The sequence below is a fragment of the Ovis canadensis genome, chromosome 3, assembly GCF_042477335.2.
Source record: "Ovis canadensis isolate MfBH-ARS-UI-01 breed Bighorn chromosome 3, ARS-UI_OviCan_v2, whole genome shotgun sequence".
NCBI lineage: Eukaryota > Metazoa > Chordata > Mammalia > Artiodactyla > Bovidae > Ovis > Ovis canadensis.
The window spans coordinates 56,711,526-56,730,451 of NC_091247.1; the positions used below are offsets into that span (position 1 = coordinate 56,711,526).

General features: G+C 40.2%; 1 protein-coding gene across 1 annotated transcript in view; it reads left to right on the top strand.

Annotated features, from left to right (window-relative positions):
* Nucleotides 1-18,926, top strand: part of DNAH6 (dynein axonemal heavy chain 6) — a 286,898-nt gene that overhangs the window by 235,903 nt on the left and 32,069 nt on the right. Inside the window, exons 66-68 of the mRNA XM_069583083.1 lie at nt 3,925-4,013; nt 5,100-5,246; nt 8,655-8,793. Of these exons, the coding sequence (XP_069439184.1) occupies nt 3,925-4,013; nt 5,100-5,246; nt 8,655-8,793 (375 nt within the window). The remainder of the gene's footprint in view (nt 1-3,924; nt 4,014-5,099; nt 5,247-8,654; nt 8,794-18,926) is intronic.

Sequence of the window (18,926 nt, forward strand, 5' to 3'; positions counted from 1 at the left end):
TCTTGTTGAATCCAATCCTTATAACAATTATTATTGGCATTGTTTATCCTACATTAAAAGGAAAAATTTGAGATCTAGAGGGGTTTAGTTAGGTTACACGACCCTGATTCAAATAAAAATGTTCAGACTCCAAGTTGAGGGTACAATGAACTGTGTCATTTTTGTTTCATGTTACTTTCTATGAAAGACCATTTGAATTCAAAATAAATAACATCTAGGCATGATGTTAATTTTAAAAAGAAATAGAAAATGGACTTAGGACAAAAGAAGAAAATTATGTTTTTCGCTACAGAATGAGAGACGTTCAGGAACAGAGTTCAAGTTAACACCAATTCTCATGGTGGTGTTTTACCACTTTTTATCCTCTATAACCCACATGACAATTAACTTCACATGTATCTCATAGACACACACACCCCCATGGGTATGCCCAACATAAGTCATAATTGCACTACTAACTATACTATTACTGCCTTCTTTCCCTCTCAAGTAAGTATAATGGACTGCAAAGAGAGAAGTGGAGTTGGAATTAGGAACTGTATGATAGGTAATAAGCTGTGTGGAGCAAACTTCCTTACTGTTCCAGGAGGTCATGGAAGAGAACTGCCCACCTGGGATATCCAGGGCCTTTTCTCTGGTGTCCTCCTTTGTGTCCTGACAGAGGGCTTTCTAGAAAGGTGAGAACTGTGCAGATGACTTTCCTTATCGTTGCCTGTTAAGATGAAGACCTTCTCCTTTACAGAGCAGCCAGCCTGCACTGGTCACCAAGCCACCAACAGGGCTTAGCAGCCCTCCCCAAAGATCCCTCACTCCCTGATTGCCCCATGCCCTGCCTTCTACAGACTGCTTCCATCAAGGACAGAGTCTGTAGCATCAGCCACCCAGAATCTCCACTCTTTCCACTCTTCATGATATGAACAAGAGATGGCTTGCTTCCTGTGGGGCCTGTGACTTCTATTGAAATAAGTAAAGAAAAATGATGTGGTGTTTACTACTTGAATCATCAGATTCCTTATCCTGATGATTAGGATTATGATTAAGAAAAAATGCTAGAGAAAGCATCTAAAAGCAGTTTGCTGCAGAGGTACTATGGGAGCCTTCTGAATAAGGACCAGTCAATCACCTTCACAATGACCTTGCCAGACCTACGAGGAGGCTGGATGGGCCACAGCAGCCAGAGAAGTTGTTGATGAAGTTTAAGTGCTTAAGTAGGCAGAAAAATCCTCTTCTGGTCCTTGTTACAACTGTTTACTAACATAACCATTTGGGTTCTAACGTTTAACCTGAACCAGTATAAAATAAGATACGTTCAGGGAGGGACTTCCCTGGTGGTCCAGTGGCTGAGACGCCATGCTCCCAATGCAGGGAGCCCAGGTCAGATCCCTGGTTAGGGAACTAGATCCCACATGCCACAGCTAAGACCAGGAGCAGCCAAACAAATAAATAAATATTTTTTAAATTACATTCAGGTAAGAAGTTGAAAAGAGAAAGTGAATGAAAGAAAAAAGAGAGAAAGAGGGAAAAAAGCCTCTGGACTCGAAATTCTAAGACCTGAGTAGAGTTTGGCCCCCACCACTGCCTGACTATATATATCACACCTCATCTCTGGGCCTCTGCTTCCTCAGAAATAAAGTGACTACACAGCCCCATTGCTACAAGTCCATACTAAGATGAATTCTATTCTATTCCAATTCTAAACTTCTATGATGTCTATACATGTTAAGATCCTTGATGCTTTTGCAGTCATGAGAGAAAAAAAGGATTTTTAAGATGCTTCTCTAAACCTGGCCTTTTTCACTCTTCAGTTTGTGTGTGTGTGTAGGGGGGATAGTTAATGAAAGCATTAGCCCTAAGATTTTATGATATCTGGCTTCTATGCTAGTCAGTCAGTCAGTTCAGTCACTCAGTAGTGTCCAACTCTTTGCGACCCCGTGGACTGCAGCACACCAGGCTTCCCTATCCATCACCAACTCCCAGAGCTTGCTCAAATCATGTCTTTCAAGTCGGTGATGCCATCCAACCATCTCATCCTCTGTCATCCCCTTCTCCTCCTGCCTTCAGTCTTTCCCAGTATCAGGGTCTTTTCTAATGAGTCAGTTCTTCACATCAAGTGTTCAAAGTATTGGAGCTTCAGCTTTAGCATCAGTCCTTCCAATGAATATTCAAGTCTGATTTCCTTTACAATTGACTGGTTTGACGTCATTGCAGTCCAAGGGACTCTCAAGACTCTTCTCCAAAACCACAGTTCAAAAGCATCAATTCTTTGGTGCTCAGCTTTCTTTATGCTCCAACTCTCATATACATACATGATTACTGGAAAACTTTTTACCATAGAAACAACTTTAGTGTTGCTCTGGAATTGCATTGGGTTGGTCAGAAAGTTTGTTTGGGTTCTTCCCTTGAACTTTTTGGTCCACCAAAAGGTAGACTAACTTTACTAGAACAGTACTAGAACTAACTTAATCTTGGCTATTTAATGTAGCTCATTAGTTTAGATTACTAAACCAAGAAGCATAAATACAACTTTAATCTGCAGCCATTCATTTAATAAATATTAGAGAACCTACTGTGTACCACACACTGTTCTAGCTACTTAGGGCATGTTGGTGAACAAAGCAACCACAGTCATCTGCCCTCCTCAAGCTTACATGCTAGCGAGTGGAGACAGAGAAATCACATAAACAAACCACATAACAAATAAGTAAAGTATATGGTATGATAGAATGTGGTCAGTGCTTTGGGAAAAATTAAAAGTAAAGTAAGGAGGAACAGGAAGGTCAGGGTGGAATGGGAGTAAGGAGGAAGGGTGGAGAGCAGTTTTAAATGGGGTGGTCTGGGTAGACCTCTTTGAGAAGTTGGCATTTGACCAACACTTGAGAAAAGTGAAGGAGTCTAAAGGAAGAGCATTCCAGGTAAAAGGAACAGCTACTGCCTGGGGACTCCCCCTAAGGAGGTAGCGGGAGCATGCCAGAGGAACACCATCACTTGTGCTTAGAGACCAATGCTGAGAAAGGCCTCCTTGGATGATGCTTATGTCACAGGAAGACAGGAACAGTGGTTTTCCCAGTTCTGCTCTGGCCTTTTGAAACTGGAATGCAGCTTGTTCTTTCTTAGGTTCTATGCCCACAACTCAAACAGGAAGCATATTGACTTCTTGATGCTGCCTGTGAGGTCTCTCCATTTCCCTGCTCACTGAGTTCCCTTTGCTTCTTCTCTGAAGAAGGAACGCATTCCTTTATTCTCCATAGGGCTTTCTGACCATTTTCATGGAATTTTCCCTAAGTTGAATGGCCAACAACAAACAAAAATTAAAACAACTTCACAAGCATAAAGATAGTAACTGTCCTTTTTCTCGTTTGAAAAATTACCAATTTCAGAGGAATGATCCTTAACATTTCTATCAAGAATTGAAAATTAACATTCCTGGACTTCCCTGGTGGTCCAGTGGTTAAGAGTCTGCCTGCCAATGCAGGGGACACAAGTTTGATCCCTGGTCTGGGAAGATCCCACATACCTCATGGCAACTGGACCTGTGCACCACAACGATTGAAGCCCTTGAGCTTTAGAGTCTGAACACCACAACCAGAGAGTAGCCCCTACTTGCTGCAACTAGAGAAAGCCCATGCCCAGCAATGAAGACCCAGCACAGTCAAAATAATTAATAATTTTTTAAAAAGAATAGAACAAGTTCTTAATTTCTTTACTCAACTGTGCCAACATCCAGAGTGCCAGGATCACCTGGGTGAAGAGCTTCTAGAAGGAGTCCCCTCGCCTCCATTCTAGAACATTTTACAACATCAAATATTTTAAAAAGATAAACTCGTCCTTAAACAGAGCTTATCTTTTTCTATCCTATAATAATTATTTCTTATAGAAAAATATTACTGAGTTAAGCATTTTCTTTTTTGTCTTTGTTTTAAACAGATGTTGTTATCAAGGACACATTTCGACTTTTTTTAAGTTCCATGCCTAGTAGTACATTTCCTGTGACAGTCCTTCAAAATTCGGTCAAGGTAACATATGTTCGTGGTTGAACTCTGTGACATGGTTGGGCTCAGGGTGCTGCCCGAGTGAATCCATGGAGCCCACTGGGCCTGTGCAGGGTTGTGTCAGGGTTTGGTCAGCCAAGGTGGAGAGGTGGGAGTCAGTGTCCATTCACCAGAGAGTGAGTAGGGAAACAATTTCCCAGGCCACTGCCCTTCCTGTGTGCCCTTCTGCTAGTCTTCCAACACCTCCCTGCTTCCCCTCTTCAAGAAAAGGTCTAGGATGCAGAGAGATGAGAACAGAACCCTTCTCAGAGTTAAGAAAATGTTTCAGCATGTGGGAGACAGGAAAGCCCACAGGCAGTATGGCTGATAGATTGAAACCTCAATTATTGTTCACATAATGCAGAAAACTTGGATAGAGAGACTTACTAAGTTAAAAAAGACCTTCAAGCTTGAGGGCTGGAGACCCTAAGGAAAGTCCTAGAAGGCATCTTTTTTTTTCTTTTTTGGCCATTATGCACAGCATTCAGGATCTTAGTTCCCCAACCAGGGATCAAAGTTTCCTCATATGGGAAGCCTCTGCATATGAACTTGGAGAAGGAAATGGCAAGCCCCTCCAGTATTCTTGCCTGGAGAATCCCATGGACAGAGGAGCCTGGTGGGCTACAGTCCATGTGGTCACAAAGAGTCAGACATGACTGAGCAACTAACACACACTTCTGCATATGAATGATCACTCAGGAACCAGGGTTGTCTCTTCCCTGGTGCCCCGTGCCATCAAGGCAAAGTGTAGGGTGATGGTGGACATTGAGATGACCAGAAAAGCCAGTGCAGAAGGCCTGAGCATCCTTTCTGGCCTGGGGTTAGAAAAATGGACACCAAATGGAAAGGTCTGAGATTCTTGTAGAGGTGGTTCACCCACCCACCGTAGGCCTGAGAACCCCCTATTCTCCAGAGGACAAGGCTGACAGGGATACAGAGCTGGCAGGAACAGGGCAGGAATGCCTCCCAGGCATCAGTTACCTGTATCCCCTCACTGGCTTCTATATGTGTTATTTGGAAAAAATTCAAATCTGTACAACCACACTCTCTGCCATGTGTCTCTAAATACAGGTAACCAATGAGCCTCCAAAAGGTTTACGTGCAAATATCAGACGAGCATTTACCGAAATGATGCCTTCATTTTTTGAAGAAAATATACTTGGAAGAAAATGGAGACAAATAATATTCGGCATTTGTTTCTTCCATGCAATTATTCAGGTACACTAAATTTGCTAATTTTTTAAATATAGACAAGGAGAAGTGTATTAGGTTAAAAATCAATAAGGGGCTTCTATGGTGGCTCAAATGGTAAAGGATCTACCTGCAATGCAGGCGACCTAGGTTTGATCCCTGGGACAGGAAGCTCCCCTGGAGAAGGGAATGGCTACCTGCTTCGGTATTCTTGCCTGGAGAATTTCATGGACAGAGGAGCTTGGCGGGCTACTGTCCATGGAGTTGCAAAGAGTTGGATATGGCCAAGTGACTAACACTTTAAATCAATAAAAAGTAAGAATTAAAAGCTAACAAATGACATTGTGAAATGCTGAGGTCTTTGTTCTATCTGAACCCAAGTTGTTTTAACTCAGTCCCTAGACTTCCCTGGTAGCTCAGATGATAAAGAATCTGTCTGCAGTGTAGGAGACCTGGGTTCGATCCTTTGGTCAGAATGCTCACTTGGAGAAGGAAATGGCTACCCACTCCAGTATTCTTGCCTGGAGAATTCCATGGACAGAATAGCCTAGCAGACTACAGTCCATGGGGTCGCAAAGAGTCGTACATGATTGAGCGACTTACATACACACTCTCTGATTTCTGTATGACCCTAGCCTCTGTACCTCACAGCTTTGCCCCCCAGCTCTGCTCTGACCTGAGGAGCTACATTGCCTGGATAAATGCAGTAGGTCAAATTCAAAAGCATGAAGTTGTCTCCTCAGCTGTGCTTCACTCACAAAATCTGCTTCCCCTCCAGACTACTCCTGAAATGGATGGTCCCGTTTTTGTAATCACCTACAGCCAGAATTTCAGGACTGTTTTTATCCTTCCTCCTTTACACATATATATCATGTTGGTCAGCAAGTCTGCATTTTTTATTACAATAATTTCACTCTCACCTGTTTCTGTTTGCGTGGGCTTACCACCCTTAATGGCTTGCCTCCAGGACTTCCCTGGTGGCTTAGACGGTAAAGCATCTGTCTACAATGCGGAAGACCTGGCTTCCATCCCTGGGTCAGGAAGATCCCCTGGAGAAGGAAATGGCAATCTGCTCCAGTACCATTGCCTGGAAAATCCCATGGACAGAGGAGCCTGGTAGGCTACAATCCTTGGGGTCGCAAAGAGTCGGACATGACTGAGCAACTTCACTTTCACCACCCTTAATGGCTTCCTCCCTGTGATTAGATCCCCAAGTCTCCTGACCAGTGACCTTCAACTCAGCACTACTTTCTCCTTCCCTCTGTTCAAACTCACTACCCTGACCTGGTGTCCTTTCTGTGGCCTTGTACAGGAACTCTGACTTTAGCTTTGTATCCCTGTCTTGATTAAGTAAGCTGCCTTGTTTTCAAATGTGTTTAGTCTGCCAAGAAAGAGTTAGTAGAGAAAAAAACAAAGATTAAATATGCAAGATATGGAATAAATAAGCAAACAAAACCCTAGAGAAAATCAAAGACTCTGGATTAGAGCATCTATGTGGGAGGCCTTTGTTCTACTACAAAAGCATCTGAAATGTAGGAGGTGGTTTAAGACTTAGGGAAATTTTGAAATCAAGAGGAGCAAACAGAGTACAATTGCCATTATATGGGAACAACCTAAGTGTCCCTCAAAGATGAATGGATAAAAATGATTATATATATATATATATATATATATATATATACACACACACACACACATACATACAATGGAATACTTATCAGCCATTAAAAAGAATGAAATTTTGCCATTTGCAGCAACATAGATGGACTTGGAGGGCCATTATGCTAAGTGAAATAAGTCAGAGAAAGACAAATACTGTATAACATCGCTTATACGTGGAATATAAGAAATGCAACAAACTAGTGAATATAACACAAAAGAAGCAGACTTACAGATATAGAAAACAAACTACTGGTTACAGGTGGGAGGCTACATAGGGGAGGGGAAGGAGTGATAGTTTATGATGAATGGTGTCAGATTCATGACCTCTGGAGGAGAGAATTTAGATCCGGGGCCAGAAACAAGGCTTTATCACTCAGAGCTTTTGTGTGCTACTGCTGCTGCTGCTGCTAAGTCGCTTCAGTCGTGTCCGACTCTGTGTGACCCCATAGACGGCAGCCCACCAGGCTCCTCCATCCATGGGATTCTCCAGGCAAGAGTACTGGAATGGGGTGCCATTGCCTTGTTTTATTACAGTGAAAAAGGGATAGGGAAAGCTTCTGACATAGATATCAGAAGTGGGTAGAGAGTGCCCCACTCAATAGTCTTATCAAGGCCTTATATACTTTTACAATTGGTTTCTATAATAGAAAGACCTTACCAGACCCACTCCCACAACATACATTTTAAGATAACAGGATTAGAAGTAACAGTAGAAAGGTCTTACCAGACCCACTCCCACATAAGATAACAGGATTAGACAGAAGGTTCTCCTTAAGAAGGAGAAACAGTCCTTGAGCAAGATACATTGTTGTTATATAATCATTAGTACAGAGCTTAAGGAAAAACATACCCTTGATCAAGATGAGTTGTCTTGTTGTGTAATAATTAGCTCTGGGCTGAAAGAAAATAATGTCTTATGTGACTAAGATGAAGGAATGTAGAAAAAAAAACTTTTGTCCTTTTCTCCTCCTTGAGAGCCAGGGACTCTTTATCAACCTATCTAAGAATTAACTCTCTCAGAAGGTACAAGCTATTGAGTATAAGATAAGCTCAAAAATGTATTGTACAATATGGGGGCTATAGCCAATATTCTGTAATAACTGTAAATGGAGTGTAGCCTTTTAAAATTGTATAAAAGATAAGTTTTTAAAAAAAGAAGAAGAAGAAGGAACATGGCACCCATCTTCTGATATAATCAGTTTAGAGTTAAGAAATTAGGTAGGAGAGGGTGATAACAAAGAGCAGGAAAGATTTCCCTGTGGAGAGCCATGAAACAGGAATTGAGATTCTGGATACCACTGTTTTAAAAAGGTCTCTATGGAGAAGTCAAGGTATAATCAACCCATCAGGCATGACTGAAAAGCCTACGTGATGGACAGACTTCTGAGAAGATTTAGGGGCAGCTGTCTCCATCACACAGGTGATTAGCATCAGTATTTTTATACCAAGATGACTCTAAGGTGGGATATTTTTTCTTATTTTGATGGGGAAATATTTTATTTTACCATAAAGAACAAATGTTCTTTTGTCAGGTCTGTCACGATTTCACATTTCCAGTAATATCTAATCATCTTTTGGAACATTGGAAAAAGGCCAGAGTTGGCGGAAGAGGTGCCTGCCTTATTTGGTGAAAGTCAAACCGAAAGCCTCACTCAATCTGAATGGCATTTTGCACAATGAGGATGCCAAGCTTCAACAGAAACTCTGGTTTTCAGTATTTTATGCAGAATTAATTTTATCAAATATTAAGACCATTTTCATTTTCTGTTCTAGGAGAGAAAAAAGTTTGGCCCTCTTGGTTGGAATATCTGCTATGAATTTAATGATAGCGACAGGGAATGCGCTCTACTGAACCTCAGCCTTTACTGTCAAGAAGGAAAGATTCCCTGGGATGCACTGATTTACATCACTGGTCAGTATGCCCACATGGTCTGATGTCCAGCTCTCCACCACACAGTTGTTGGTTTACATCTACCTGGCTTATACCAAGATGGTGTCCTCCCAAGTGTATAGTGAGGGTGGTGATGACTTCTGATATTCCCTTTGAGAAGATAAGACCATGATAAGAATATCATAAGAATGTTTATACAGAGAAGACGAGACAGATATTTTCCCAGATAATAGTAGCAAACTCTTAGATAGTTCTTGCTACATGCCAAGCACATTTCAGGCACAGCCCATGAATTAGCAGATTTAATGCTCATAAAAACCCTATAAGGTAAAGGCCATTATATCCCTATTTTACAAATAAGGAAACTGAAGCACACAGTTTATAAGGGTGAAGCCAAGATTTAAGCAAGCAGTCCAGCCTCCAGAGTTTGTGCTCTTAAATTCAAAAGAATCTGAACATGGTTGACCAGTAGAGACCTATTGAGTCAGGGGTACTTACAACAAAAGAAAAAATATTTTATGAAGTATAATTTTTAGAAAATATTAATTGTGGCCCTGTGAGATCTTACTGGTAAAACTAGATCCAGTTTAGACCATGCAGACCCAAATAATGAAGAAAAGATTCCCATTAGGAGGTGGGGGAGGGAGAGAGCCTGAAAAGGAGCAGAATGGGAATGGATGGTTTTCATTGGTGAGCAAAAGAAATGAGGAACAGCAGAGAAGAGTCAGCTGATCTAGAGACTTGAACAGCATGTGACACCTTGGAACATGCTTGAGTGAAGGGCAGTGAAACAATAGTGAAAATGGATGAAGACCTGTCTCCAGGCTGGACCAAGAAGGCTGGGCATGGAACCTGGGAAGCTCCTTTGTACTTCTGCCCCCAGCCACTCCTGTGGGGCTGAGATTGCTTAACATAACAGTGAACTAGACAGTATTCTCCCTGCCACCCTGTACATACCCTGAAATTTCTGCTTCCTAGCTTTTCTCTGCTTTTTTCTTTCCTAGAACCTTTGACCTTTCCATTAGCTCAGTTGTTTCTACTGCCATGAAAGTAACTGGGTTTTGAAAAGCATAGAAAGGAACAAGACAATGATATATCTTTTCTCACTACTACTATTCAATGTTGTGCTGAAGTTTCTATCCCAGGAAATTAGACAAGGAAAATAAATAAAAGGCATCAGTTTAGAATGGAAGAAGTAAATTATTTGCAGATGACAACATCTTGAATGCAGAGAATCCTAAAGAATTCACACACACACACACACACACACACACACACACACACACACTGGATGTAACAAATGAGTTCAGCAAGGCTGTGGGATACAAAGTCAATATACAAATACCAACTTCTTTTCTGTACACTGGCAATGAACAATTTGAAAATATTTGTAATTATGTTCATGATAACATCAAAAAGAATTAATTTAAAAAGTGCAGATTTGTACACTGAAACCTGCAAAGCGTTGCCAAAGAAAATTAAAGATAATCTAAATTAGTGAACTGTGAAGAAGGCTGAGCGCCAAAGAATTGATGCTTTTGAACTGTGGTGTTGGAGAAGACCCTTGAGAGTCCCTTGGACAGCAAGGAGATCCAACCAGTCCATTCTGAAGGAGATCAGCCCTGGGATTTCTTTGGAAGGAATGATGCCAAAGCTGAAACTCCAGTACTTAGGCCGCCTCATGCGAAGAGTTGACTCATTGGAAAAGACTCTGATGCTGGGAGGGATTGGGGCAGGAGGAGAAGGGGACAATGGCTGGATGGCATTACGGACTCGATGGACATGAGTCTGAGTGAACTCCGGGAGATGGTGATGGACAGGGAGGCCTGGAGTGCTGCAATTCATGGGGTTGCAAAGAGTCAGACACGACTGAGTGACTGAACTGAACTGAAATTAGTGAAGAAACATGACATGCTTATGAATTGAGAGATACAATATTGTTAAAGTGATAACATTCCCCGGACCAATCTATAGATTTAACACGGGCTTCCCTGGTGGCTCAGATGGTAAAGAGTCTTCCTGAAATGCGGAAGACCTGGGTTCAATCCCTGAGTCAGGAGGATCCCCTGGAGGAGGGCATGGCAACCCACTCCAGTATTCTTGCCTAGAGAATCCCCATGAAGAGAGGAGCCTGGTGGGCTACAGTCCATGAGACTGCAAACAGTCAGACATGACTGAGCAACTAAGTATAAGCACAACATAGATTTAACACAATTGCTGACAGATTTAACAGCTGAAGCTGATCATAAAATCTGCAAAAATGTGAAGGGCCCCAAAAAACAAAAACAATCTTGAAAAAACAAATGAATGAGTCGGAAGAGTTATAATTCCCAATTTCAAAAGTTATACAAAACCCCAATAATCAAAACAGGATTTACTGTATAGCGCAGGAAGCTATATTCAATGTCTTGTAATAAACTATAAAGGAAAAGAATTAGAAAAAAGATATATACACATATATGTATAATTGAATCATTTTGCTGTACACCTTACACACAATATTGTAAATAAACTAAATTCAACTTTTTTTAAAAAACTATATAATACTGGCATAACATTAGACATATAATCAATGGAACAAAATTGAGAATCCAAAAATAAAGTCTTATATTTATCATCATTTTTAACAAAGGCACCAGGACAACTTAACAAATGATGCTGGGACAATTGGATACCCAGCTGCTAAAGAGAATTTGAATCCTTATCTCATAGCATACAAAAAAATTAATTCAAACTGAGTGGTATATCTAAATGTAAGAGCTAAAACTATAAAACTCTTAAGAGAAAGCATATAAATAAATCCCCATGACTTTAGGTTAATTATGGCTTCTTAGATATGGTGCAAAAGGCACTAGTAATTAAAGAAAAATAATAAATTCAACTTTTTCAATATGTAAAGCTTTTACACCTCAGCAAACACTATCAAGAAAATGCAAAAGCAAGATAAAATATTTGCAAGCCATGTATCTGATAAGGCACCTGTCTATGAAGTGTGTAAAGAACTCCTACAACAGTAAGAAAAAAATCCAATTTTAAAATAGGCAAAAGATTTGAATGTACATTTCACCAAAAAATACATACCGATGCCTAATAAGCACATGAAAATATGCTCAATTAATCATTAGGACAATGAAAATTGAAACCATATGAGATACCACTTTATACCTATTAGGATGACTATAATAATAATAAAAAAAAAAGACCATAACAAGTGTTATCAAGAAAGTGAAGAAACTGAAAATCTCATACATTGCTGGTGGCAATGCAGTGAGGTGCCGCTGCTTTGGATAATATTTTAATAGTCTTACCATATGACCTATAAATTCCATTCTACTCCTGCATATATATCAGGGAAAATGAAAACACATGTCCACACTAAAACTTGTACATAAATGTTCTTAACAGCATTCATGTTCATAAAAGCATTACTCATAATACCAAAAAGTGGAAACAACCTGAATGTCTATCAACTGATGAATGGATGAATAAAACCAGGTATATTCCATACAATGTAATATTGACAACACGTGTACTCAGTTGTGTCCGACTCTTTGTGACTCCATGGACTGTAACCCACAAGCTCCTCTGTCTATGGAATTTCCTAGGCAAGAATACTGGAGTGGGTTGTCATTTCCTTCTCCAGGGTATCTTCCCAGCCTAGGGATGGAACCCATGTCTCCTGCTTCTCCTGCATTGAAAGTGAATACTTTATGGCTGAGCCAATGGGAAAATCCCACAATGTAGTATTGAAAAGTGAAAGTCTCTCAGTTGTGTCCAACTCTTTGCAACCCCATGGACTATATAGTCCATGGAATTCTCCAGGCCAGAATACTGGAGTGGGTAGCCTTTTCATTCTCCAGTGAATCTTCCAAACCCAGGGATCAAACCCAAGTCTTTCGAATTGCAGGCAGATTCTTTACCAGCTGAGCCATAATTGCTCCATAAAAAGAAATAAAGTACTGATACATGCTCCAACATGGATAAACTTCAAAAACATGCTAAGTCAAAGAAGCCAGACATAAAATATCATATGCTGTATATTCCATTTATGTGAAATTTCCAGAAAAACCAAATATACAGACAGAAAGTAGAATACAGACAGAAAGAATGATTGCATGGGGCAGAATAAAAAAGGACTGTGACTGCAAATGGGCACAAGATGTATTCTGTGGAAGATGATAGAAATGCTCTAAAATTAGATTATAATGATAGTTATATAATCTTGTAAATTTACTAAAAACTAGTTATACATGTGAAATTTAAGTGATTTTATGATCTTCAAGGTATAGCTCATTAAAAAGGTTTTTTAAAAGTAGGAGAAAAAAGGCAATGCTGGGGACTTCCCTGGTGGTCCAGAGTGGTTAAGATTATGCTGCCAATGCAAGGGACACAGGTTCAATCCTTGGTCTGGGAAGATTCCACATGCCTCACAACTACTGAAGCCCAGAGCCTGTACTCTGCAGTAAGAGAAGCCACTGCAATGAGAAGCCCACACACCACAACGAAGAGTCACCCTCTCTCTAGCTGCAACTAGAGAAAGCCTGAGCACAGCAATGAAGTCCCAGTGCAGCCAAAAATAAAATAAATTTTAAAACTTTTTATTAAAAAAAAAAAAGGCAGTGCTGTATCCAGGCAATAATATTTGCTCATGGTAAGATTTTAGACAGCCATCTATGGATTAATCCAGAAAATACAGCTTAGTACTACTATGTTAAAGGCTGGAAATATAAAGATGATGTAGCTCCCATCTACCAAAAACTCATGGATAGAGATAATAAATAAACTATAATATGGTATAATTACCAAAATAGAAGTTGTAAGGACAATACTGTGGGAATTCAAAATGAGCAAATAACTCTACCTGGAGGAATCTAGGGAAGCTCCATCGAGGTGTGATGGTTGAGCAGAATGCTAAAAAGTGGGTTGGGCTCAGCGGAAGAGAAGAGGCAGGAGAGCACTCTGGCAGAGAGAACACTGATGGGAAAGCCCAGCAAGCAATATCAGGATGAGCTATGCCTGTAGATACTGTGAATAGTTCAGTAGTGCTGGAGCAGGCTATAAAGAGATGATGTTGTCTTCCCTGGTGGCTCAGTGGTAAAGAATCCACCTGCCAGTGCAGGAGACACAGGTTCAATCTCTGGTCTACAAAGATCCCACATGCCACAGAGCAACTAAGCCCATGCATCACAACTACTGAACCTGTGCTCTAGAGCCTGGGGAATCACAACTACTGAAGCCCAAGCACTCTAGAAGCCATGCTCCAAAACAGGAGAAGCCACTGCAATTAGAAGCCTACGCACCACAACTAGAGAGTAGCCCCTGCTCTCCATGACTAGAGAAAAGCCTATGCAGCAACAAAGACCCAGTACAGCCAATACTAAAATGAATAAATCATTTTTTTAAAGAGGTCGTGTATTTGGAAGAAAGCTTTACCTTCAATTAAAAAAAAAAAAAGTGATCTGCGAGCACATCTTGAAAGCCTGTGTGTGTTCTTCATAAATTTGGACTCTACCTTATAAGCAATGGTTGGCAATTACAGTCTTTTAGGCTGGGAAGAGGTGCAATCATTTACAAAGCTATAGTAAAAGCAAGATGAAGAATTGAACAAGGGAATTATAGCAACACCAAGGGGGAGACTAGACAGGAGCGAATAAACAGAGAAAGATTAAGGAGGCTTTGAATATGATAAGGTGTTTGGGGTTGGAGGAAGGTGGGGGCGGTCCTTAAAATTTTATAGAGCAAGCTACAGCAATGTTTAAGTCCAGGAATCAGATCTGAGCACAGAGTGGACAAGGACAAAGCCAAACCTCAGGCCTGTCCAGTTTGTATCAGGCCATCCCTGAGCCAACCCATGGGGATAAGAATAGAAGAGAAGGGGAAAACCATGACGTCAGGATTTGCAGCGAGACCCTTAGGAACCGTCATGCTAGGGCTAGGACACACAGTGGGTATGTGTGGTGGACACCCCCTCCCAAATGTTGTTATTCTAAATCCAGAAAACTGCTGCTTAAAAGTAAGCCTAAAATTGAGTCAGATACCTTGAGTCAAATTATTCGAGCTCCTGGTTTACTTATTTGAGCAAAGAAAAAGATAACACTGAATCTGGAAACAGAATCACAAAATTTGATTTTTAAGGCAAATAATTTCTGTGCTGCTTCTCAAAATGTAGATATTTTAGTTTGAAGTATTTTGGCCCTGCTGCGAGGCATATAGGATCTTAGTTCCCCAACCAAGTATCAACCCAACAGTGGAAGCATGGAATTTTAACCACTGAATCACCAGGAAAGTCCCTGAATTTTTTTTTAGAGTAATGCATTTTAGGCCAACTCTTCCTCTCACTACTGAGTAATTATTGGAACCTGACTTTTCCAAGCCACCCTCCTTTCCCAGACATCATCATACAACTGAAGAAACTTGAACTTTATATTCCTATCCAGCCCCCAGGATGCAAGAGGAGCTTCGAGTTAGTCCAAAGAAGATAAACTGACCACAAAGATTTAACCCAACTTTGTGTTCCAAGACTTCCCAGAGGGTAACTGAAGAATATTCTCAGGAAAGTACAACAGCATCTCCTTCTTCCTTCTTAGAACTGTTGATAGAGGGAATCAGCTACACGCTCACTCTAAGTGGCTAAGCCAACAAGACTGACCAGAGGTCAGGGGCAATGTCAAATGCCCCAACATTCAAATCATAGGAGTTCCAGAAGAAGACAAAAAGAAAGGCCATGAGAAAATACTTGAAGAGATAATAGTTGAAAACTTCCCTAAAATGAGGAAGGAATAGCCACCCAAGTCCAAGAAACCCAGAGAGTCCCAAAAAGGATAAACCCAAGGTGAAACACTCCAAAGTGAAAATGAAGTTGCTCAGTCATGTCCAACCCTTTGCGACCCCATGGACTGTAGCCTACCAGGCTCTGAGGAGCCTCTCAGTCCATGGAATTTTCCAGGCAAGAGTACTGGAGTGGATTGCCATTTCCTTCTCCAGGGGATCTTCCCAACCCAGGGATCAAACCGAGGTCTCCTGCACTACAGGCAGACACTTTACCATCTAAGCCACCAGGGAGATTTGAAACACCCCAAGACATATATTAATCAAATTAACAAAGATCAAACACAAAGAACAAATATTAAAAGCAGCAAGGGAAAAACAACAAATAACACAAGGGGATTCTCATAAAAATAACAGCTGATCTTTCTATAGAAACTCTTCAGGCCAGAAGGGAATGGCAGGACACACTTAAAGTGATGAAAGAGAAAAAACTACAACCCAGATTACTATACCCAGCAAGGATCTCATTCAGATATTAAGGAGAAATCAAAAGCTTTACAGACAAGAAAAAGCTGAGAATTCAGCACCACCAAACCAGCTCTCCAACAAATGCTAAAGGACCTTCTCTAGACAGGAAACGCAGGAAAGGTTTATAAACTCGAACCTAAAACAACAAAGTAAATGGCAACGAGATCATATTTATCAATAATTACCTTAAATGTAAATGGGTTGAATGCCCCAACCAAAAGACAAAGACTGGCTGAATTGATACAAAAACAAGACCCCTATATATTTTGTCTACAAGAGACCCACCTCAAAACAAAGGACAGCTACAGACTGAAAGTGAAGGGCTGGAAAAAGATATCTCACTCAAATGGAGACCAAAAGAAAGGAGAAGTAGCAATACTCATATTAGATAAAATAGACTTTGAAATAAAGGCCATGAAAAGAGACAAAGAAGGACACTATGTAATGATCAAAGGATCAATCCAAGAAGAAGATATAACAATTATAAATATATATACACCCAACATAGGAGCACTGCAATATGTAAGGCGAATGCTAACAAGTATGAAAGAGGAAATTAACAGTAACACAATAATAGTGGGAGACTTTAATACCCCACTCACACCTATGGATAGATCAACTAAACAGAAAATTAGCAATGAAACACAAACTTTAAATGATACAATGGACCAGTTAGACCTAATTGATATCTATAGGATATTTCACCCCAAAACAATGAATTTCACCTTTTTCTCAAGTGCACATGGAACCTTCTCCAGGATAGCCCACATCCTGGGCCATAAATCTAGCCTTGGTAAATTCAAAAAAATTGAAATCATTCCAAGCATCTTTTCTGATCACAATGTGGTAAGATAAGATGTCAACTACAGGGAAAAAACTATTAAAAATACAAACATATGGAGGCTAAACAACATGCTTCTGAATAACCAACAAATCACAGAAGAAATCAAAAAAGAAATCAAAATATTCATAGAAACAAATGAAAATGAAAACACAACAACCCTAAAACTATGGGATTTAGTAAAAGCAGTGCTAAGGGGAAGGTTCATAGCAATACAACCTTACCTCAAGAAACAAGAGAAAAATCAAATAAATAACTTAACTCTACACCTAAAGCAACTAGAAAAAAGAAGAAATGAAGAACCCCAGGGTTAATAGAAGGAAAGAAATCATAAAAATTAGGGCAGAAGTAAGTGAAAAAGAAACAAAGGAGACCATAACAAAAATCAACAAAGCTAAAAGCTGGTTCTTTCCTCCAGTTCCATTCTTCTTTCTCAAGATTGCTTTGGCTATTCGAGGTTTTTTGTATTTCCATACAAATCTTGAAATTATTTGTTCTAGTTCTGTAAAAAATATCACTGGTAGCTTGATAGGGATTGCATTGAATTTGTAAATTGCTTTGAAATCAACTTGCCTGACTTCAGGCTCTACTACAACGCCACAGTCATCAAGACAGTATGGTACTGGCACAAAGACAGAAATATAGATCAATGGAACAAAATAGAAAGCCCAGAGATAAATCCACACACCTATGGACACCTTATCTTTGACAAAGGAGGCAAGAATATACTATGGAGGAAAGACAATCTCTTTAACAAGTGGTGCTGGGAAAACTGGTCAACCACTTGTAAAAGAATGAAACTAGATCACTTTCTAACACCACACACAAAAATAAACTCAAAATGGATTAAAGATCTAAATGTAAGACCAGAAATTATAAAACTCCTAGAGGAGAACATAAGCAAAACACTCTCCGACATAAATCACAGCAGAATCCTCTATGACCCACCTCCCAGAATTCTGGAAATAAAAGCAAAAATAAACAAATGGGATCTAATTAAAATTAAAAGCTTCTGCACAGCAAAGGAAAATATAAGCAAGGTGAAAAGACAGCCTTCTGAATGGGAGAAAATAATAGCAAATGAAGCAACTGACAAAGAATTAATCTCAAAAATATACAAGCAGCTCATGCAGCTCAATTCCAGAAAAATAAACGACCCAATCAAAAAATGGGCCAAAGAACTAAATAGACATTTCTCCAAAGAAGACATGTGGATGGCTAACAAGCACATGAAAAGATGCTCAATATCACTCATTATCAGAGAAATGCAAATCAAAGCCACAATGAGGTACCACTTCACACCAGTCAGAATGGCTGCGATCCAAAAGTCTGCAAGCAATAAATGCTGGAGAGGGTGTGGAGAAAAGGGAACCCTCCTACCCTGTTGGTGGGAATGCAAACTAGTACAGCCACTATGGAGAACAGTGTGGAGATTCCTTAAAAAATTGCAAATAGAACTGCCTTATGACCCAGCAATCCCACTTCTGGGCATACACACCGAGGAAACCAGAATTGAAAGAGACACATGTACCCCAATGTTCATCGCAGCACTGTTTATAATAGCCAGGACATGGAAACAACCTAGATGTCCTTCAGCAGATGAATGAATAAGAAAGCTGTGGTACATATACAAAATGGAGTATTACTCAGCCATTAAAAAGAATACATTTGAATCAGTTCTGATGAGATGGATGAAACTGGAGCCGATTATACAGAGGGAAGTAAGCCAGAAAGAAAAACACCAATACAGCATACTAACACATATATATGGAATTTAGAAAGATGGCAATGATGACCCTGTATGCAAGACAGCAAAAGAGACACAGATGTGTAGAGTGGACTTTTGGACTCAGAAGGACAGGGAGAGGATGGCATGATTTGGGAGAATGGCATTGAAACATGTATACTATCATGTAAGAATCAAATCGCCAGTCTATGTCCGATGCAGGATACAGCATGCTTGGGGCTGGTGCACGGGGATGACCCAGAGAGATGTTATGGGGAGGGAGGTGGGAGG